The sequence below is a fragment of the Lactuca saligna genome, chromosome 3 (genome assembly GCF_052625555.1).
Source record: "Lactuca saligna cultivar CGN05327 chromosome 3, ASM5262555v1, whole genome shotgun sequence".
NCBI classification, from domain to species: domain Eukaryota; kingdom Viridiplantae; phylum Streptophyta; class Magnoliopsida; order Asterales; family Asteraceae; genus Lactuca; species Lactuca saligna.
Window position 1 is genome coordinate 51,814,204 of NC_136419.1, and position 22,138 is coordinate 51,836,341.

The 22,138-nt window shown below is 32.1% G+C and overlaps 6 protein-coding genes across 6 annotated transcripts; 2 read left to right on the top strand and 4 right to left on the bottom strand.

Annotated features, from left to right (window-relative positions):
* Window positions 1–220: 220 nt before the first annotated feature.
* On the bottom strand, window positions 221–1,309 carry EMB93 (Mitochondrial transcription termination factor family protein). The gene has a single exon (XM_078984996.1). The coding sequence runs from the start codon at window positions 1,253–1,255 to the stop codon at window positions 317–319; it is 939 nt and encodes a 312-aa protein (XP_078841122.1). The 5' UTR covers window positions 1,256–1,309; the 3' UTR covers window positions 221–316.
* A 347-nt stretch (window positions 1,310–1,656) lies between these two features.
* On the bottom strand, window positions 1,657–3,281 carry LOC145036540 (uncharacterized). Its single transcript, XM_078984998.1, has 4 exons — window positions 3,081–3,281; window positions 2,884–2,977; window positions 2,564–2,773; window positions 1,657–2,488 (listed from the first exon to the last, which is right to left on the bottom strand). The coding sequence occupies exons 1-4, from the start codon at window positions 3,153–3,155 to the stop codon at window positions 1,758–1,760; spliced, it is 1,110 nt and encodes a 369-aa protein (XP_078841124.1). The 5' UTR covers window positions 3,156–3,281; the 3' UTR covers window positions 1,657–1,757.
* A 1,310-nt stretch (window positions 3,282–4,591) lies between these two features.
* On the top strand, window positions 4,592–5,976 carry LOC145036541 (putative histone chaperone ASF1A). Its single transcript, XM_078985000.1, has 3 exons — window positions 4,592–4,947; window positions 5,221–5,336; window positions 5,402–5,976. The coding sequence occupies exons 1-3, from the start codon at window positions 4,839–4,841 to the stop codon at window positions 5,843–5,845; spliced, it is 669 nt and encodes a 222-aa protein (XP_078841126.1). The 5' UTR covers window positions 4,592–4,838; the 3' UTR covers window positions 5,846–5,976.
* A 2,117-nt stretch (window positions 5,977–8,093) lies between these two features.
* LOC145035524 (uncharacterized) lies at window positions 8,094–8,577 on the top strand. Its single transcript, XM_078984054.1, has 2 exons — window positions 8,094–8,330; window positions 8,389–8,577. Exons 1-2 carry the CDS (start codon window positions 8,094–8,096, stop codon window positions 8,575–8,577), a joined length of 426 nt encoding a protein of 141 aa, XP_078840180.1.
* Window positions 8,578–9,969: 1,392 nt separating this feature from the next.
* On the bottom strand, window positions 9,970–11,995 carry APG2 (Sec-independent periplasmic protein translocase). The gene is made up of 4 exons (XM_078985001.1): window positions 11,666–11,995; window positions 10,799–11,103; window positions 10,426–10,716; window positions 9,970–10,331 (listed from the first exon to the last, which is right to left on the bottom strand). The coding sequence occupies exons 1-4, from the start codon at window positions 11,895–11,897 to the stop codon at window positions 10,122–10,124; spliced, it is 1,038 nt and encodes a 345-aa protein (XP_078841127.1). The 5' UTR covers window positions 11,898–11,995; the 3' UTR covers window positions 9,970–10,121.
* Window positions 11,996–17,514: 5,519 nt separating this feature from the next.
* Window positions 17,515–18,258, bottom strand: LOC145036543 (calcium-binding allergen Ole e 8-like). Its single transcript, XM_078985002.1, has one exon. It carries the CDS (start codon window positions 18,184–18,186, stop codon window positions 17,719–17,721), a length of 468 nt encoding a protein of 155 aa, XP_078841128.1. The 5' UTR covers window positions 18,187–18,258; the 3' UTR covers window positions 17,515–17,718.
* Window positions 18,259–22,138: the final 3,880 nt, after the last annotated feature.

The following is a 22,138-nucleotide window of genomic DNA, read 5'->3' on the forward strand; positions in this document are numbered from 1 at the left end:
GATTTTTTTCATCGACTTATATGCAACTAAGGCTCTAAACAAACCGAATTATCAATAAACCATCGTTCTTTAGCACCTTAACAACATACTTATACTTCTTTAAATTAATACTTTAGCACCAAGAACCACAAAATAACCCTCTTGTAGTTACAAACCAAGAACTTTATGGAAATATGTTGTATTAACAATGAATGATTACTTCAGCATATGCTATAATAAATTAATAACAAATACAATGAACTTTATTTGCCAAAGATTCATTCAACAATATAAGAGCTATAAAACAGTTAAAATTGTGTGAAACTACAAAGATCTATCATCTCTTATCACCTAACCGAAGCCTAGCTTCAATCAACCTAGCAGTGAATTCTCCATCACTAATCTTGAGCATATCCCACAATGGTACACAAAGCCCTTCCTCAACCAACAATCGATGCCTACGAATAATCTTACCCTCCAAACTATATGAAAAATACTGTGGAAACCTCTTCAAATCGCTTAAATCCCCTTTCATTTCATTCAGAAAGTAGCTGACTTTGGGCTTAAAATTGTTTTCGATGCTGAATGTTAATAACCCAGGTGATCTCAACACCATGTTAACCACTTCTTCATACGAAAACCCTAATCCAATCAAGAAATCCAATTTGGGCATCAGTGTGCCTTTTACGCTTGAAACCAACAGTAATGTCGTTTGGGAGGTGATTTTATCAGGACCCACGAACCCTAATTCTCTTAGAAATAACAATGCGGGTTTCAATTGATCTTCTACACTGGATATCAGAAGTCTAGGGCACCGAAGTATCGATTTGTGAATCTCAAAGTAAGGGAGACCCACGTCGTTTAACAGGAAATCGAATACGGGGTAAAGATCGGAGTGGGGATCACAGGAGAGAAGCTGAGGGTACATATCGAAGATACGCCCGAATTCCGAACGTTGGATCCCCATTGAAGAGAGACAATTCTCCACGGATTTTAGGGATTGGAGTGAAGTTGATCGGAAATTTGGGTTTTTTTGTAGGGCTTTTGTGGGGTTTACTTTTAGGGCTTTGAGATAGAGAATCTTTTCTCGGAAGAGCAGGCCGGAGTCGGTGGTGACCAACGGTGGTGGTGGTGGTGGTGCGGTGGTACTAAGAACTCCATTTTTAGGGTGTATTGAAGCTCTTCTTAGGACTTTGTGGTGGGTTTTGGCAAGGTTTTGAGGCGATTGAGGAGGTATTGAAGCTTGAGGAGGGACATGAATGAATCTAATTATCATCTGATAGTCGTTTGTGTGTGCGTTTTCAAAGGATGTGTTTCAATGAAGAAAGAAAGGGTCGAGTCATATAAAATATCATTTTGGTGAAACATTGTGAAGTTATTTGAAGTTAAAGGGTCTTTCTGTAAATTCGTACATCATTTTTTTGCTGCAATATTGTGAAGTGGTATGAAGTTGAAGGGTCTTTTTGTAACTTTCATAAACGAAAAGATAATAATCGGTTTTCTTTATGAAGCCATTCAATAAATTAACTATCCTTATACCCTTTTACCGCATATTTTGTAATGTATTAATGATGACATTTTATTTTTATGATAAAAACCTATCAAAAAATGTTGAAAAATCATCCTTTTTTTTATATTTTATTTTATATTTTTGGTAAAATAACACAAAAACACGTATAAACATAAAAATCAACATTATCATATTATCCCAAAACGTCTTAAAACTCATAAGAATTCATTCAAAATACTCTATCAAATAGCAACAAGAATCAAAATCTCTAATCATCCACAACAAGATTTTCCATTTCACTCACAAGTTCATCATCCGAAGAACATCCTAACCCTAACTCCAACTCCCTCAAACAACTCATCAAACCATTACTCGCATGAACAAAAGCATCTGAATTCCCCTTAATCTTCTCCACTTCCACCTGCATTTCACCAACAAAGCTCATCATTTTCTCAGAAGCACCTCTAATGGCAGAAACTTCTTGAGGGGGATAAAGACACGCTCCAATCTCATCCACCTGCAATCCCATACTTTTACAAATCACCAACAACTTCTCTAAAGAATCCACTGTTTGATCACTTTCATTTTCGGTTTGTGGGTTCTTGAGTAGACCCGTGATTGACCGAATAATTGCTTTGATTGTTGAAAGTGTTTCAGACACAACATTAATGGCTAATTCTGCAACTTTCATCTCTTCTGGTGACAAATCACTCCCTAAATCTCCCTCAGATGAGTTGTCACTTTCATGTGCATCATCATTATCTTTATCATTATCGGGTTTTGAAACCTCATTGGAAGTGGGTTTTGAGACCTCATTGATAGTGGGTTTAAGCTCCTTCATCTCACGAAGAACATCTTTTACAGAAACTGCAATTTGAGTCATGGATCGGCCTATGGCTGTAATGTTTGTTCCGGGAGTCTTTTTAAGAGCAGAACACGCATCCCAAACAGTGCCTACAATCTGAGGAATCGAAAGTTTATGTGCTTTACTGTTGTTTCCTGCATATTTGACACATATTATCAATGGAGATGTATTAAATATGTGTGTTTGTAGAAGAAGGAACGGGAAATTACCATAGGAAGCAATGGATTCTTTTAGCAGCATAAAGCTGCAATCGATAACCTGTTTAACAGATTCATGGATGCAAGCTGAAAGGGTAGTTCCTGCACCGATCTTACTTCCATGTGAAAGCAAAAGGAATCCTTGTAGCAAATTGGAATAAGACGCCATGGTTTCCTCGAGTGCTTTTGCATCAGGCCCTTCTCCGGTCCAAAGCATTCCGACTTCACAACACCACAACCACAAACCGTTAAACAATCTATGTTCAATAAATGAAACCAAAAGTCGAAATCTCAAATCCAATTGTCAAAATTTGAGAGAAGAATGGAATCACCAGTAGTGGCCTGTTTATAGAGATGTTCGCCCAATTTGACGACGTCATCCCAGCTTCCTTTATCGAGCGAAGACGGCGGAGTTTGATTCAAAACCTAGAATCGGTTTCTGATAGTGATCAATAATATAAAAAGGATTTCTAAATCGAAGAGCTCCGATTTCTTAGAATTGTTGGTAATAATAGAAAGTAAATTATACCTGGAAAGTTTCGTGGATGGTGTTAAGATGGTGGACTAATAACTGGTTCAGCCGTTCTTTGTCTTCTTTGCTCATCTTCTCTTCTCTTCTCTTCTCTTCAGCTCTCTCTCGGCGTTCTTGGGGTTTTGGGATTTCAGGAAGTCAACATACACCAAGAACCCTCACACAGAGACTAGGTTATGGCTATCAATTTGTTTTGGAAATAGTTGAGTATTAAATTATAAATGTTACAAAATTTCGTCTTAAAACACTTTTTTAATTAAAAAAATTTATTTTTATATATAAAACCACCAAACATTTCATAAATATTAAATTGAACTAGGTTTGGGCGATTTGATCAAGTAAAAGGGGAATCTATATATTTTACGTTGGATCTTTTGTAATGTGATTATGTGGAAAATAGTTATATTTTTTTATTCGGTTTTATGGTTTTGCAAGATTGGTCACATAATTTTAAAAGATATAGCATTAGAACATTCTAAAAAATAAAAATCAACTATAATTATTAAATGATATGCAAAATGACGTTCTTTTTTTTTTATTCCAGTTGCATCGGGTTATTTTTTAAGTTTGATTACAACAAAAATCAAACAAAACATAAATATTCACTTTCTTTTTCAATTCATTTGATTGAATGAGTTAACCCATTAAATGAGTTGGATTAGAATTAAAACTTTCAACATGTTTACAATCCATACGTTTAAAACTTTTAAATGAGTGTTTAGGAGTGTTTCTCAAATTATCTTATTAGTTTTTCAAAAAACTAATAAGTTACAAAAGTGTTTGAATTGTTTAAAAATGTTTTTTCAAACAATTTTTTGGATCGTCAAAATAAGAAAATTTCAAAAAACTACAAAATCCTATTTTTTTTGATAACTTTTTAGTTTTTTCATATCATTTTTTATCTCTAAAAAGCTAAATCAAACACTTTTTAAAACCAACTTATTGATTTTTTAGTTTTCTCACCACAAAAACTAATTCAAACACTTTTTTAAAACTTCTTGAAAAAACCATAAGCCAATAAATACCTTTTTTTAAATTACCAAAATCACCTTTAAAATGAAAAAACATTTCCAAACACATCCTAAATATATTTTAATTTTAGTTTATTTAGTATTATTATTTAATTGATTACTATATCTTGATAATTTTTTATTTATCAGAAAACAAAAAGATATAGGTTAGTAACCGTTATTGAGAATCGAGTTGTTAAAAGTGAAAGTCGAATTAAGTATAATTCATGAATTAAACATTCATAATGTTTTATGTTATAAATACTTGATTTGTGTGATGAACTTATAGACTTTGATTGTATTATTTTTTAACTTTAACAACTATTATATTTTTTTAAGTTTTATATAATTTTATTTTGATTTTATGGAATGAATACGGGTTCAACCTCAAAACGGATCAACCGATTGAATTGAAATTTCAATAACCCATTATCAATCCTAAACTCCTAGTAATATATAACAAAAACTTGTTGCTTCCTTTTGAACCCAAAAGGCATACATACGAGCCCGATCCAAAACCCCAAGCTCTTGTATACGCGGGATGCCAAAATTTTGTCCCGCCAAAATTCTAAATCTCTTTATACTTCCTCATCAATTCTTCTTCCCGTGAATCTGTTTCAATTTCTGTTTGAGTAACCCTGATTTTTTATTTATTTCGCCTTACAGTTTTCCATAATTTTGTAAAATTAGGTCACAATAAACACAGAGATCTGGGTTTTGTATCCTTCATCTTCAAGAGATAATCATGAGCGCTGTGAATCTAACAAATGTTAGTGTATTAAACAATCCAGCTCCCTTCCTTAGTCCTTTCCAGTTCGAAATCTCCTATGAGTGCTTGCTTTCTCTCAAAGACGGTAACTTCATATCCATCTAAGCTACTTCTGTCAACATATTCCTTTGTTGCCGTTCTTTTATCTCGAATCGAATCGAGGATTTGTATGTGTTTCGATGAGTTTCGTGTAGTTTTTGGGTTCCGTTTCATGAATTTCTGTTATTTGAACTTATTGATTTGAGTAGAGATCAATAGAACAATTATTAGCTCGAGTTTCAAATCATGATTTCTGTTCATCTACTTGATGTTTGATGCATATCAGTACCTGATTTTTGGTTTAATTTTGTTTTCACAGATTTGGAATGGAAACTTACTTATGTGGGATCTGCTGAAGACGAAACCTATGATCAAGTTCTCGAAAGCGTCCTGGTTGGGCCAATTAATGTTGGGAACTATCGCTTTGTCTTTGAGGTAACCCTAAAATTTCATACTTTTTTTGTTCTAAAATCATCGAACTAAATCAAATCCATTTTTAGGCAGACCCTCCAGATGCATTAAAAATCCGTGAAGAGGATATAATCGGTGTTACAGTTCTGCTATTGACATGTTCATATCTAGGACAAGAATTTGTTCGAGTAGGGTACTATGTAAACAACGATTATGAAGATGAACATTTGAAAGAAGAACCTCCACAAAAAGTATTGATAGATAAAGTTCAAAGAAATATTTTGGCTGATAAGCCTAGAGTCACAAAGTTTCCCATCAATTTTCACCCTGAAAATGAAAACATCGAGCAATCTGAACAGCAGCCTAATCACTCACCTGAAATTGAGAATGAACATGAAGAACATCAACAGACTGTTGCTTCACCTCAATGTGAAGAGTTGAATCCTGTTAATTCTGAAATGAAATGTGTTGATGGAGAAGAAACAGGAACAGATTTGTTACAGGATCATCAGCCTGCAGTGGTGTCTGCTTGAAAAGTTTTCTTATTTTCTTTTAATTCAATTTTTTTTTTTTTAAAGTTTATGTTTTTCAAGAACAAAAGATGTCATGTTTACTATGGTGATATTATATTTAGATATCCTATATTTTATATCTTTCTTTGTCATTTGATAGTTTGGTGCTTTGTGGTGTTTGTGAAGTTCTCATCGGTGTATCTTCTTTATCAGTTGCATAGATAAAGTTGATTAGCCTATAATGGTGGCATATGTTTGAAAAAGTTGTGTATTTTAGAAATTATAAGTAACACCTTACCTTTTAAATTTTGATTTGTCTTTATTTTCTCAATACATGCCTATTTATTATACTTTCTGAAATAGAACACAAATGTATACCATAATATTGAAAAAGATAGAATACTGATAACGCAATCTATGATATGAACTCATAACATTTCCGATTGCAAAGTTATTCCGCATCATATCTTTCTCATTTTATAGGAAAATTAAAAAAGAAATTAAATATCTTTTTAGCTTTTATTCATATTTTTCTTCCTATTTATTTAAGATTATGACAAATATATAAATTTCATTCCAATCAAATTTAAATTAAATTCAATAACATTTTTCACCATTTAAAATAGATAGGAAAATAATAGGAACAAAAAACAAGAAGATATTTAATTTCTCAAATTAAAAACTACAATTATAACCAAGATCAAGAACCCGTTAATACTATGTGGCATGTACCTAAAATGTAAAGTTATCATTGAATTTTGGAAACAAACTTTGCTGTCAGTCAACAAAAGCATTTTAGTATGTTTACCTTATATCTTAGATTGAACTTGAATATATCAAATTATTTTTTGAAATTTTACACCTTTGGCTTAAATTTTAATTTATATTACAAACTTTGTTTGAGCTTTAAGTTTTATCATGAATTCGTCCCAAATTTAATTTAATTCATAAATTTATTTTTCTACACCTTTTAAAGAAATATTTAGAACATTTTACAAAACTTTAAAAAAAAATCCTAAATTTGTTTTACAACATTTTAAAAACGTTTCATAGATTTTTTAATAACTTTTAATAACATTTAAAAATAATTTCGTTAAAAATAAATCATATGAAAGTATAAATTTTTTTTTATAAAAATATAAAACAAGTTTAATTGAAAGTAAAAAAACATATATGACAACAAAAGAAATCTCAAAATCAATATCATATCTTGTTAAAATTGTCACCATAAAAATAAAGCCATTTGTTGGCAACTTGAAGATATCCTAAACTTTTCATAATTATGTTAAAAATATCACAATAAAAATAAAGCCATTTGTTGGCAACTTCCTTGAAGATATTTTTATTTTTATTTTTTTTTCCTTAAAAATTCAGGGATAACCCATGAATAACTACTTGTGTTTGACAAAATTGAAAACCGCAGCTTGCTAAAAACGAAGACATAAACTCATAATAATAAACAATATGAGAGTATGCAATATGAGATATGAGTTGCTCGTTATGGGATGAGCTGGACAGCCATAAACGGCGTGCTAGCAGGTGGAACACCGCCCCCTACTCGTTGCTTCTTGTTATGTTACAACTCGTGTTTGTTACCACCGGATGAAACGGCTATTATACCTTTTGATTTTAAACTCAAACGGTCAATTTAATAATAATAATAATAATAATAATAATAATAATAATAAAATCTTTAAAATTAATTATTCTTTTCCGATATTAATACCTATTATCTATACAATTTTTTACACATAACTTCTCTTTTTCTCTCTAAATAATTTCAATTCTTTTCAAAAAAATTATGGATCATTCCGACACGTCCGATGATTCAGATGATGATATTTTCTTCAAGATGACGTATCATTATTACACTACCGACCTGCTACAACCAGATCCAGCCCCGCTACTAACAAGACGTGTGATGCTAAACAAAAATTGCGAGAAAGGACACGAACATCTATATCGCGATTACATTGCGGATAATTGTGTATACGGGTCGAAGGACTTCAAAAGAAGATTTCGTTTAAGTAGGAACGTGTTCCTATGGATTGTCAACGCATTGGAAAGCCATTATCGCTTCTTTACTATACTTTTATACAAAATAAATACAAATGTACTACATGTTTCTTTAATTTTACAACAAAATATCTTTTTAAACTGTAGTTAATTTATGTTTAGGTATGAATTTTTTCTATTGAGATATGATGTTAGAGGTAGACGGGGGTTTACAATGTTGCAGAAATGTGTCGTGGCCATTTGTTTCATGGCTATGGGGCAGTCGCCTAACACCATGGACGACTATATAAGAATATCCAAAAGAACCTCAAGTGAGAGTTTGTATACATTGTCAAGGGGTATTGTTGAAACATTTGGAGACGTGTATCTGCGGAAACCTTCGTTGCATGATTTGCAAGAATTGTATGCGGCGCATGAACGTCATCGTCATGGGTTTCCCGGAATGATCGGAAGCATTGATTGCATACACTGGAAATGGAAAAATTGTCCGGTAGCATGGAAAGGGCAATACGTAAGTGGTCATCACGAATCACCTTTGTTGGTTTTAGAGGTTGTTGCTTCTCAAGATTTATGGATTTGACATGCATTTTTTTGGGGTTGCAAGTTCCAATAACGACGTCAACGTTCTTGATCAGTCGCCAATATTCAACGATCTTTTGAATGGAAAGGCCCTGGATGCTCCTTTCACGGTGAATGGAAACGAATACAAATATGAATATTACCTTACAGATGAATAATATCCTCCGTATTCCACATTTGTGAAGGCATTTCGACATCCGATTATTTTAAGAGAATACAAGAAGGACCACGTAAGGATGAGGAACATGCTTTTAGAGTGCTGAAGGCGAAGTGACATATAGTTGAACATGTTACATAGCCATTGGACACTATATCCCAACGGAGCCCAGATACGTTCAACTTCAACCAGACACGTTCAACTTCAACCAACGGAGCTCAGACACGTTCAACTTCAACCAGGAACATCAAAGTATTTGCATCGAGTCATTGACATTCAAGACGTAAATAAACACAGACAACTTCCAGAGGACTTGACGAATTATATTTTCTATGGTAACCATAACGATAACGAATAGTGTTGTATTATTATTATTATTATTTTGAATTTGGATGTTATGTGTAATTTAATTTCTATTTTATTTTTAATTTTTAAAAATTATTTTTATTCTATGTTATTTATAATATTTAAACATTATGTTATATTTAAATTATATTTGTTTAAATTAAAAAAAATCGAAAAAAAGAAAATCATAAAGTAGAAAAAAGTTGATGTTATAATAAGATGTAATTTCCTTATTTGGTATTATAACACCATTGATGATATGTGATGTGAAATGACACCAAAATGGTGTTATGACCAGTTGCCCACACCTTAATACTCTGAATGATTTTTGTAATATTTCAACAACCAACCGATGCAACCAATACTTTCTTGTAAAGCCGAAACTGTAAATTAAACATTAAAAACCCAAAGGGAATAACATTCGCAACAAAAACATTGAGAATGACACTTCCAAATTAAACCATCTAATCCCTTAATTCTTCTTCTAATCAAACCTTCAAAAAATATGATTTTTTGCTATCTACGAAGCTGATTCCTTTGCAATCCTCTCAGCCTTAGCAATAACCTCATCAATTCCCCCAACCATACAAAACAACTCTTCTGATAAATCATCATATTTCCCATCCAACACTCCTTCATAAAAAAAAGTAAATAATCATTAATAAATGGAGTCAATAAAAGTGTAAAGATTAATTGATTCAAACTTACCTAAAAACCATGCGACGTTATGTCCGCGGTGAAGTGTAACCGTTTTTGGCGCAATATGTGTTGGAGTAAAGCACGTGGGTTGAAAGTTTCTTTGTTTTAGTTAACAATAGTCCTAGTCTTTAGAAAGCCTTATCCATTCTTCCGTTGCTTTCTTTTAGAAATTTATGTTTCTTTGTTTTAGTTGTGCAAATTTGAGTAATGTTTATTATCATCTTAACTTTTAATCACGTCTATTTAAATTGCAATCATATAAACACAATGTACATCATATAATGGAACAATTTACCATTAACAACCACATTTCATAACTAGTTGCAAACCATATATGGAAGTGTGCAAATGTGTAACAAAGTAGTATCATTTGTTCATATAATCAACATGTTATGTACCATTAACAAATAACAAATAATACATTCTACAAAAAAACACATAACAAAACAATATCATCATATCATACATCTAAATACATTCTTTCATCTCTCTCATTCCCAATCACTTCCCAATCAACTTAACAGTCCATGCACCACCAAAGTAGAGCCCCAAAAGGGGTCCCGCCAAAAGCATTTGAGTCAAAGGATCCGTTGATGGAGTCACAATAGCAGCTGCAATCACAGCTCCAACTACAACATATCTCCATACTGATAACATCTGATTACCAGTCACCAATCCAACTTGCCCTAACAGAAGTTGTATAACTGGAACCTATAATTCATAAAAGTCAAAACCACCATGTTTGACTTTACAAGTCAAAGTAATTGTAAAACAGAGAAAAAGGGTGGGTTTCGTTTCGTTTTACCTGGAAAGATAATCCTGTGCTGAACATGAGTACTAATATGAACTCGAAGTATTGGTCAATCGACCATAATGATTCAACGACTCCTTCTGCATAATTAACGAAGAAGTTTAAAGCTGCTGGAGTGAGAACGATGTAGGAGAATACGATCCCTGTGTAGAAAAGAATCGAGGATCCAAGAACAATTGGGGCGAGAAATTTTCTTTCGGATCTTGTTAATCCAGGTAAAACGAAAGCTATGATTTCGTAAAGAATAACTGGGCTTCCAAGAAGAAGACCACAATACCCTGATACCTGTATACAAAAAGACAAAATTAGCCTCGAAAGATGGAGCTTCAAAATGGTAATGAAATACCCAATGGTTATATGATATGACCTTTATGGTTGTAAAGAAGAATTCTCCAGGAGCTAATTGAAGGAATCGAACACCTTGAGTTCTAACTGGAGCTTCTAGAACCATGATGAGATCTTTTGAGTATACAAAGCATCCTAAAATAGCAGCCCCCACTGCTAAAACTGACACAAAGATTCTCTCTCGAAGCTCTTCTAGATGATCAAAAATGGTCATTTCTTTGTCTTCAGGGAGGAGTTCTTTATCTGGGTATAGAAAATTGTAAAGGGCACTTTCGGTATTTGGATCACTGTTTGCGAGTTCATCTTCTTTGATGTCATCGGCCACCTCTATGAATATAACAACAGAAGAACTATTAATGAAACATTAAACTTGCTGAATAGCTTACTAATTAACAAAACAGATTAATAATTCATGCAAAAAAGCATGCAATTTACTAATTCAGTAGTTTCAATAGATTAGGTCAATTGACCAATACTTTGAGTTCATAAATCCACATAACTTAGAATCTTAGATGGTAAAAATGGACCCTTTTACAATAATTATCAATTAACTGTAATATTGCAATTGCATCCTGAATGCAATCCTAAAAACTATGTTTGGAATATATTAAACCTCATAAATAACAAAATTCAAGGAAACATCATTCAAGTAACAAATGAGTCTGTCATCAAATCATGATAAGATAAGATTGTTCCATATCTTACAAATCAACTAAAACTAAATAACAAAGTTATTAGTAGTCCACCTCAAGATTCATGTACGAAAGTCACCAGAGGGATTTCTCAAATATGTTTGAATACGAAGAAAAAAACACATGAACTTGATTGGGTAGATGTTACAATAATCAATTAAGATATCCGAGGATTCAAATTTGGTTATCGAACTTACCTACTGTTCCAGTACCCCCGATTCCAAGCCTTTTCTGCATCTCCCGCACATCTTCAATGGCAAAGCAAACAACTTTGCTGTTCTTTCTATGTCTTTTACTTGAGATACTCAAAGGGGTTTTTCTTTGACTGATTTGCAAAGAAGTTGAAGGATTTGTTCTTGAGTTCACACAGCTGAAGCAGTTGTTTGTGCTGAGATGAAGATTGAAGATGAGGGCATTTGTGCTTCCCATTTTTCTTGGCGTTTTTGGGTGGAATTTCGATTTTTTTATTTTTCTGGGGTTTTACTGAATTTTGGGTTCGTATAATTTGTTGGGAACGATTCTGATGTGATGACTGGTCCTAAATTATACACCTTTGGACTTTGGTGACCGTCTAACCGATATTTTTAACCGGTGCATGTTAGCAAAACAGGTCTGGCGTTCTAATCGTGCGCTTGATCAAAAAGTGTTGATAGACCATTTTTTCTTTGTTCCCCTTGTATTTTGAAAGTATGGACCACTCGCTACCTCCAAGTTTCCATTATTTCTCAAATTAAGGTCAGTTTGATTAAACAGAAAATATGTGGTTGCGTCTAGTTTTTTTTATTTCTTTTGTTTTTTATTTTATTTTTTGTTTGAACGGCAATCAATACATTAGCGTTAAAACAAGAAAAACAAGGACATAGACAAAGGAGCTTAAGTCGGTACAAAAAGAGTTTAAATTAGGCGATAAAAACCAAACTGACCAATCAATCGACCGACGTTTAGATCTATTTTTAATCCAATTAAAAGTAGAAATGTGAATGTCGGAACGAAATGTATTGTGAGCTTTCCAGATTGTCCAAAGAGTCGAAAACGCATTTAATTAAAAAAAAAATTCCTTTTCCCTATTTAGTTTTTCAGAAAAATGAAATAAGTTCCATTAGAAAATTAGAAAATAAGTTTAGATATGTATTTTTCTATTGATTTTCATTTTTAAAAATGGCGATGATTGTTTGTGGATATGGCGGGGATGGTAGCGGTCACGGTGGACAGGGTGGTGGTGGTGGTGATAGTAGGTTGGTGATTATGATAGTGATGGTGGTTGTTTGTGTTTGTCGGGGTGAATGTGAGGTAGTAGGGGTGGGTTGGGTTGGGTTGGGTTGAGAGTGGGGTGTTGGGGTTTGGGATGAGTGGATGGATAGGGTGGCATGAGAGTTAGTTTGTGTTTATATTTTAGAAAATTTTTTGAAATTACAAATATATGAAAAACAATAATTATTGGTTTTTTAAAAATTTCTAAATTCGTGGTTATTTTGGAAAGCAGTAAATTTTATTTTTTTACCTAATTTTAGATATATTATTGAAATAAACATTTTTTCAAAATTCTCATATTTTTTAGAATTTATCTGAAAAACAACTTATTTTTCTATAACTAAACATACCTTATAAAATTTTAATTATTTAGAGGCCTTTGATTCATTTAGAGCTTGGATCAAATTAAACGTTGAGTGGTTCAAATGTGACAAATAATTTTATTAAAAGATTATCGAAACAATCCTAATAATATTGTACACTCTTCTAATAAAAACAAATTACAAATTACACTATTTTTATATGTGGAAAAAATGTAATAAAAATTGGTATGTTTAATATTAGTAACAAGGAAAAATACCAACCAAAATTATTAAACTATTAAGAAAGTTTTAACTAGACATCTCATTAAAAACGTCAATGAAGGCATGTGATTGTGTTGTATTGGAAGAATTTTGTATATGGCTTGTTAAACTTCAAAATAACGTATTTGTCAATCACTTGGGTTGTGGTGATTTGGTAAAGACATATAGAAGATATAGTGGATAATCTATTGACTCATGTTCAATTTTAGTCATACTCAACTCTTATGACCATGGAGGTTCGCCTGTAGTAACTGTAGGATATGAAACATAGTCTCATGTTTGCAGCGAGGGTTTAGTTGGTGCGCGAAAGTTGGTCTGGAACCCTCGTTAGGGAGGTTTCCTTTCCAAAAAAAATATCGTGTTTGTCCAACTTAAAATTTAAATATCACATTTACCCTTGTTAACACTTAAAATATCACATTTGCCCAAAATTAGTTTTTAAAGTCCATTAATAAGTTTTTATATTTTATAATCATTTTAATTATAAAAAATATAATTAACCAAAATACCCTTTATAAGGATTAGCCACAATAAAGCTGATACCATATAAGGATTAGCCTCAATAAACCTCAGTGAGGTAATCATGTATATATGAGTATATATACTACAATGAATAATAAATACAAACTAAAATGCAGGGATTATCTTATCTAAACTATACATCATAATATTTGAATATCACTTCAGCTTATCGCTAATACCTTTCAATACTAAAACCCCTTTTACCATAAACTGAATGTACTGAATTAACCCCAACTATCCTAACCCTTCTTTTGTCACATACATAGAGAAATTTCTCTGAGTCATTACCAGGAAGAGGTAAAAATTCTTTTCAAAGGGTACCAAGTTGCCAAAATCGTGTTTTGGTAAAGCTATACTATCCAAATCCCCTTTAGAGCCACTACATCATCCTTTTCTACCACTACCACACCATCATGAATCAGCATACAACAATCAAACAATTAAACCGTAATCCAACAACTATAAAAGAATATATATATATATATATATATATATATATATATATATATATATATATATATATATATACACTCCAATGTTGCATATGCTAAAAAAATATGCTTATCTTTTACTTTCAAAGTACCCTTCTTTTACTTTCTCAAGTAAAATGATAAATATTGGAACCATGGGAAAGAACTAAGATGAATATTTCAAATACATAAGGAAGTAAAATACCAAAACAATGTGTAAGATTTAACCCTTAGGAATACATTACTAAAAGACTTACATATGAAACTTTATTTCATTTTAGTCACATGATCATTTCATACTACAGTTGTAAGTATTTACATAAAAGCCCTTGTTTAACTAACACATTGAGAAAGAAGACAATTAGGAAAACTTATTTTTTTTTTTTGGCATCAACTAGGAGTTCATTGATTTCAAGAGCACTAAAGGATATGATTTGTATATTCTTCACACCAAATTGTTGACATATGTTGCTTAAAGTTTGTATACTATTATCTTGCCACTATTAATTGTTGCCTCAAATGTGATGTGGATGCCCCAACTTGCTCTTTTTTCCTTTATCAATCTACAAAACACGATTATGCAATTCTTTGTTAGAACCTTTCTCTCTATCACACCTACTACCCTGAATTCATCTATGAGAATCATTTTATGCAATCCCAATTAAGTCTCCCTTTTTAAACCCACACGTTGCCCTTGAGAATCAGAGTTCAATAAATCCCAATTTAGAAATGAAATCCAGATGGAAACCCTATAAATTTAGAATAAAAAGAAACTACTTGAATCAATATATTAAACAGAACTGAAGATATCAATTGATGTCTCGAGGCTTAGAGAAGATGAAGTTGATGAATATTGATGACTTTGGTTGTCGTTCCAGTTTTAGAAGACATTGATGTATATAAATCTTTCAAGAAGTTTTAGTACGGTTAGGGGTAATTTGTTGTATCTAATTTATGACACAAATGTTATTAGGATAATTTGGTCATTTAGTTTTTTTTTTTATGAATTAAAATGATTATAAAATATAAAAATAATTAAGACTTTAAAATACGATATTTTAAATGTTAAGAAAAATAAATATGATATTTAAATTTTATGTTCGACAAATATAATATTTTAACGTTATATATATAAAATTCAACAACATTCAAAAAATTAAAATAAAATGACTACTATATATTTTTATTTAACTTTAATATTTAAAATCATTAATTAAACTCGAATAGAGATCAAAGGCCCAATAAATTAAAACAAGTGGTTCTGAATTCCGATTATTTTTAGGCTATGGCACAACAAATAGTTAGCCCATATCCAAAATTCCCTTACTTATTGGCCCACGTGGTTTCAGCCTCAATTTATTTCACTTGTATAAACATCAAACCTACTCATTGCTTAGTGAAATTGATTCCCAATGAATATTGCTATTGATCAATCTTTTTTATCTGAAAAAATTTGGAACCCAATTCCTTCTTTTTAGTAAGCCTTCATTAAACTTGTTGAATGTCATGTGCTACATGCTTGATTATTTATTTATTTATTTTTAAGAATAGAAGAAGCATATAACAACATCTAACATTTGTTTCTCCTGATAGGTTGTGACTTGTTGCTTATGAATTTTGAAACAACTTAAGAATTATGTGTTTAAATATCCTAGAGCATCTTTAATGATATTTTTTTTGAGATGTCAAATATTAATAATCAACTTCAAATAGTATTTTTTTATAATTCGAGTGAATTGCTTTTTCTGCCAATAATATTAAAATAGTTTGATTCTATTTTTCTTTTTCTTTTTTGTTTTATGTTTACACTTTACCACAATTCAACATCAATAAAACTCGAAAAATCCTATTATAGGGGAGGTAATATGTCGACGATCGTGACTCCATCATGGATGGAACGATTGCATCATAAAGATGATCTCGAACATGTGTGAAAATTATAGTACACACATATGGATAAGAGAACATGCAAAAGAGGCAACAACACAAGGGAAGAGTAACGGGTTGTTTGATATGTCTTTTATTGGGTTTGGTAAAGAGGTTGGGTCTAACCCGATCATATTCAGATTATTTGATATCACAATTAAAAGTCTTTGATTCGGTCTTAGACCACACTGACTTAATCATATTGATTTGTTCTTAGACTATCAAACCACCCCTACATGAATATGGGTAGCAAAACATATACATGAATAAATCATAATACAAGCATATGAGCTAGGCTACTCCTCAAACACTAGAGATTAGAAGTAAAACAAACATATAAAGATACCAGGCTACTCATCAACCCTAATAATTAACCTCTACACCCTCCTATATAAGGTCACAACCTTATACTATCATCCTATTTCCTTCTAGGATTCCCTCTCATATCCTTTCCATCAAACATCATTAAATCTGCCATCCTTATCAAGGATGATGGTATCCTCCCTTGATATGCCCATACCATCTCAATCATCATTCTCTTAATTTTCCCGTGATTCCTAGTGAATTTCTTATAATCTCATTTGGTATCCTATCCAACAAGGTTCTACTGTATGTCCACTTCAACATCCCCATTTATGTTACTTTCATCTTCCTCTCACCCTGTAATATTATGGACCAAATCAAAATTTAACACGTTTCCCCAAAAATGTCTAGGGCTTGAGCTCATTGTCGAAGCTTGAAGGTTTGTTAAATTTAGAGGTGATTTTGGACCACTCATAAGACATTTTGGAGTGTAACTTTGGTGTGAATCTTGTTTTGGTTTTAACATGATTATAATTTATAGAGATTTGAATTTGGTGTGAGTTGGATAAATCAATTAACAACATTGTTACGTGGGAGTTTGTGTACTCATCCATTCTCGTGTTAGGTGAGAATTTACGGATTTTCAAATTGACGTTATTTTTTATTGAATTATTTTAGACTTATCAAAGATAAAATGCTTGTCCTAATAGGAAATGCACTTCGTTCGAAGCGAGCTCCGAAATACACATTTTCGGATGCAATGCTCATTTTGGTAACTGCATGAAAAAGATGTTAAGAAGACATAAAAAGAGATTTCTAATGGTCAATCTTATCGTGTGAATAATTTTAAAATAATTTTTTATTTTTAATTTATATAATAATGTGTCAAATTGCTATTATTTTTTTTATCAAGTTGTCAAATAAAATGAATATTTTACCACCGAATATACAAAATATAAATTAAAAAAACTCAACATGGACAACATACAGTCAAAGGAAAGATGAGTCTATCAAGATTCCATTAATTGAACTTAACAAAGCTACGACTGCATTCAATTACAAGGGCAATTCCACATTTTAATTTATATGAACTGTGGATTAATCAATTCCCTTAATTCATATTTCATCTTCATCATACTAAATCCTACACCATTTATCAGAAATCAAACACTTATTTAAAGGAAGATTCAAGCATCAACTCTTCGACATCATCTCTTTGAACTCCTCGAAATTGACATATCCATCGCCGTCGGAATCCACCGACTTGATCATTGTCACGCAATCATCAACCGTACATCTCTCCCCCAACCGAGTCAAGATCTGATGCAACTCAGTCGAAGAGATCAACCCGTTTTTGTTCAAATCGTAAAGCTCAAACGCTTCGTGGAGCTCGTTGATTCCTCCCTCTTGGTCTCCGGCGTTTTCTTTGCAGAATCCGGCGAACTCCTCGAGGTTGATGAAGCCGTCGCAGTCTGCGTCGAGTTTAGTCAGCACTTGCTTCGCCTCTTCAGCAGAGATGTCGGATCCCAGTGCCTTCATGGCGTGGACGAGCTCTTCAGCAGAGATCTTTCCGTCGCCATTGGTGTCGAAACGGCTGAAGATTTTCTTCACGTCGTCGATGTTGGTCAAGAAGAGCGAGAGGTTGTTGGTTTCTGTCGCCATTTCTGAAGATCGTTGAGTGAGAAAGAGGGAATGGGGAGAGAGCAAATATAGAAAGAGGAAGACGCGTGAATCAACGCGTATGGTTCGTGTGATAATGGAGAATATTCGTTATTTAAAAAGATACAAGATAATATGTGATTTTAATACCATAAATCGTTTTTAGTGTTGTTCTCTCTTTTTTTTTTTGGGAAAACAAATATTCGTATGGTCAATATAAAGTAAGATAACAAGAGGTACGCATGTTTTGTGTACTAAAAATGTTTTTTTAGAAATATTCTTTAAAAAAAGTTATATTGCATCTTTTGAAAACAATAATGGGATAATTTGGAAAGACAACAAATTATATTCTTGAGTAAATTACATAAATTGTTTATATGGTTTGGTGTAATTGTTTTTTGCAAGGAGTTTCAAGGATCACAGGGGTTTGATTATGGTAATACTAGGCTACAACCCGTGGAATCCACGGGTAAAAAATTTGTAAAAAAACTATATTATTAATAAGAAATATTTTTGTTTCACATTTTTATATTTATTATTTAAAATTAATATTAATATATATTTGTAAAAAAATATACAAATTTGAATAGATGTTAAAAAGAAATACAAGCAAACATTAGAAAAGGTAAATATGAAGATAACTAAAATGAAACTTTGAATGTTTGAATGTCTTATGAAATGCGAGGGCAAATTAGTATTTTTGATTTGAGAGAGCAAACAATAAACACCATGTGACATTGATTAAAGTGTGAAAATGAAATATCAAAACAAAATCAATATTATGGATTGCAATGGTATATAAAAAATAAAACATTTAAAAAATGTAATAAAAAAACACAATTGTTTTAATTTAAACACTACGAAGCATTTATAAATTTATAAAAACTTTCTTATACATAACATTGGAAGTTTTGTTTGTAAGTCTATCATCCTTATCTAAAATTAACAATTTCAATCATTCCCCTGACTTTTATTAATTGTCCATGTGAAAAAACAGGATCTTTGAGATGCAGACCAACCTTTGATAGCAAATGCCCCTGACTTTTATTAATTGTCATTGCAAAACATACAACCAAAGGAAATTGTCTTCTTTGAAATTTGAAGGGAATTTTTTTTCCAGATGGACTTAAAGATATTCTTGGAATAAATGTTTGTTTTCCAATATTAGTTCCAGATATGATAATTGACTCAATAACACGCTTGCCCAGAGATTAGACCGGAAGGTCGACAGGGTTAGGACCGGAATGTCAGTATGGTAGGACCGGAAGGTCTACCTGGATTATGGGATTGGAAGATCCCACTGAGACACAGTGACCGGAAGGTCTTTTAGTCTAAGGTGGCTAGTATGTAGATGTTGTATTTTGGGGAACTCACTAAGCATTTATGCTTACCGTGTTATGTGTTATGTGTTTCAAGTACTTCCGAGGATCGCGGGAAGACTTCAACATGATTGTACACTTGCATAGAGATAGAATGGTCGTCCTGGATTGATAAATTGTTTTGAAAACTTATTGATTGATTTTGATAATTAATGTTATGACATTTGTTTTTATGAAATTTAAAGTGAAAATTTGGTTGAAACTTTTTGGTTGTTACAAGTTGGATAGTCTGAGAACTCTTGGTCGAATGCCTTATTGCGATGTTCTTGTCTATTGTTCGCTCTAAGGTGAATTATATGTTCGACTGTCTATCTGATCCCTGACTCTATCTGATTTTATGTAATGTATGAAAGACCATGATTTGGTGCTTGACAATTTCATGAAAGACCATGGGAGGACCATGACAACTATATGTAAGACTGTGGGAGGACCACAACATTCACACGTTCTGTACCAATATGTATGTTGATAGGTCGACACTAGATCTGAGGACTTTATGTGTATGCACTGTATGTACGGTGAAATATGTGGTATACTGGGGAAATCACTAATATTTGTGCTTATAGTTGTGGATTAAACATTTTGCAAGTTGTTCATGAAAAGAGCTCGACGAGACTGTAGACACGCATCAAAGATATTCGTTTCCATAATTTTGTAAATTTAACTCTAATAATGTATGATTTCAATCAATTAAATTTTATTCAATGATTTTTGAAACAGAGGTTTGATTGGTTAATCTATTTTAAAAATGAAAAAATATATTTGTAATTTTTGGAACATTACAATACCAAGTTCACCAGGACTTGTCGTAATTCACTAGGATTTAACCTTAGTAACTATTTGTCAATATACTAATTAAACTCCATATCACAACTACTAAACGACCTAACCCCATAATTACATATTATCAGTTCAACCCTACACAATTAACACTATGTAATCATAATTACGTACTATTGGTTCAAGATGATACGTTATCATGTTCAACGATCGTATCCTCAAAAGTTCTATCTATAAGCCGTAATCATCCCTTACCGATTCTGGTTTCAATTCCCAAAAAGAACCCATTAGAGAAGCCCTTGAACTATTTATGAAAGGTTGATAAGCCGATTTCGCGTCGCGACGCACATATCAAGCATCAAACACGCTTCGTGTCAACACGTGTCAAAATGAAGTCGCCACGTATCACTAGGCGCGCCACATCTTTATAAAGTGTGTCGTGCTTTTTGTCACATTTCATGCCCTTATGCCACATCTGTTACGTATCTCGTGACTCATATTCACACTCGCATCACGATAATACTCATGCTCGCGCAATGAGTCACAACTCTGTCTTAGTGGTTCACTCTTTGACTTGGACCACTCGTGCCGCGTCCTTACACATTTGCACGATCACACCGCTTCCCTTTTCCAAAATAGCAACTTACTTTACATATACATACCAAAATAGAGTATAGTCAAATTTTCGGTTGTTACACTTATAATACATTGACGTATTGAAAATGTGATTTTAACATCGAGCCCTTATTTTCGATCTGTGATCATGTCATATTCAATTAGTGATTTATATTCGTATCCTTAATAAGATAAATGATCAAAATTTGTCCTTATGTAAAGGTTGACTCATTTAATTTCTACAATATATTTGCAGTTTGCCGATCATTTTTATTTATTTATTTATTTTTTATTTTTAAATCTCTACGAATTCCTAATCCCAAAGATTACGAGGCCCATGTTTAACTTCGGTAATTAAATATACTTATCATACATACTTATAAAGCTAACATTTTTCTTGAATCTCATGCATTTCAAACCCTCTTTTTTAACTTTCTCAAACCACATTTATTTGAAAACCCCTTTTTTTAACTAATGCAACTCAAAAGTTTTCTTAATTATGATTTAACACTCAAAAGTTTTATAACTTATATTATGTTTAATTAGCATTTAGTGAAAGTTTACTATAAAAAGGCAAATCTTTTGTGTCTTTTGTGTTATATAAAATCTTACATGTAAGAAGGATTTGAAGATATTGTGATTCAAAAGTTTTCATATAGTTGAAGCATTCACGATCCAAATATGATGATTTGAAGAAATGGGTTATGTCGCATCGATGGTAATTGTAATATGATTTTTTCTTTCAACCAAAACAAATGAAGCTTTTCTATTCTTTCTTTATATCCAGTTTCTCATTTAATCTTTATATGTGATTTGTGTGTATTACTCAATATTGAATGCGACTCTCCAAACATCAAAGTTTTGCTTGAAATATCTTTCTGATTCTTCTTTTTCAAGAAAAATATTTTGATTCCAGGTTAGTGAAGAATTGTCATCAAGTTTCTATGGTTGAATGATCTTAAATGAAGAAAGAACATTCATAAAATGGATATAGGTTTTTTTGTTTGAGCAAGGTTAACTATCAATGTTTTGCTTGGGATATCTTTCTGATTCTTCTTTTTCAAGAAAAATGTTATGATTGCAAGTTAGTGAAGAATTGTCATCAAGTTTCTATGGATGAATGGTGTTAAATGAAGAAAGAAAATTCATAAAATGGATATAGGTTTTTTGTTTGAGCAAAG

Excerpts from the sequence above, each read along its gene's own strand:
- LOC145036541 (XM_078985000.1), top strand. The coding sequence starts at position 4,839 with ATGAGCGCTGTGAATCTAACAAATGTTAGTGTATTAAACAATCCAGCT. Across the intron at positions 4,948-5,220 it reads CTTGCTTTCTCTCAAAGACG|ATTTGGAATGGAAACTTACT; the intron begins GTAACTTCATAT and ends TTGTTTTCACAG. Across the intron at positions 5,337-5,401 it reads ACTATCGCTTTGTCTTTGAG|GCAGACCCTCCAGATGCATT; the intron begins GTAACCCTAAAA and ends ATCCATTTTTAG.
- EMB93 (XM_078984996.1), bottom strand. The coding sequence starts at position 1,255 with ATGATAATTAGATTCATTCATGTCCCTCCTCAAGCTTCAATACCTCCT.
- LOC145036543 (XM_078985002.1), bottom strand. The coding sequence starts at position 18,186 with ATGGCGACAGAAACCAACAACCTCTCGCTCTTCTTGACCAACATCGAC.
- LOC145035524 (XM_078984054.1), top strand. The coding sequence starts at position 8,094 with ATGGGGCAGTCGCCTAACACCATGGACGACTATATAAGAATATCCAAA. Across the intron at positions 8,331-8,388 it reads GGAAATGGAAAAATTGTCCG|AGGTTGTTGCTTCTCAAGAT; the intron begins GTAGCATGGAAA and ends TGTTGGTTTTAG.
- APG2 (XM_078985001.1), bottom strand. The coding sequence starts at position 11,897 with ATGGGAAGCACAAATGCCCTCATCTTCAATCTTCATCTCAGCACAAAC. Across the intron at positions 10,717-10,798 it reads TCTTCTTTACAACCATAAAG|GTATCAGGGTATTGTGGTCT; the intron begins GTCATATCATAT and ends TTTTGTATACAG. Across the intron at positions 10,332-10,425 it reads GCACAGGATTATCTTTCCAG|GTTCCAGTTATACAACTTCT; the intron begins GTAAAACGAAAC and ends TATGAATTATAG.
- LOC145036540 (XM_078984998.1), bottom strand. The coding sequence starts at position 3,155 with ATGAGCAAAGAAGACAAAGAACGGCTGAACCAGTTATTAGTCCACCAT. Across the intron at positions 2,774-2,883 it reads CTATAAACAGGCCACTACTG|TCGGAATGCTTTGGACCGGA; the intron begins GTGATTCCATTC and ends GGTGTTGTGAAG. Across the intron at positions 2,489-2,563 it reads AGAATCCATTGCTTCCTATG|GAAACAACAGTAAAGCACAT; the intron begins GTAATTTCCCGT and ends TCAAATATGCAG.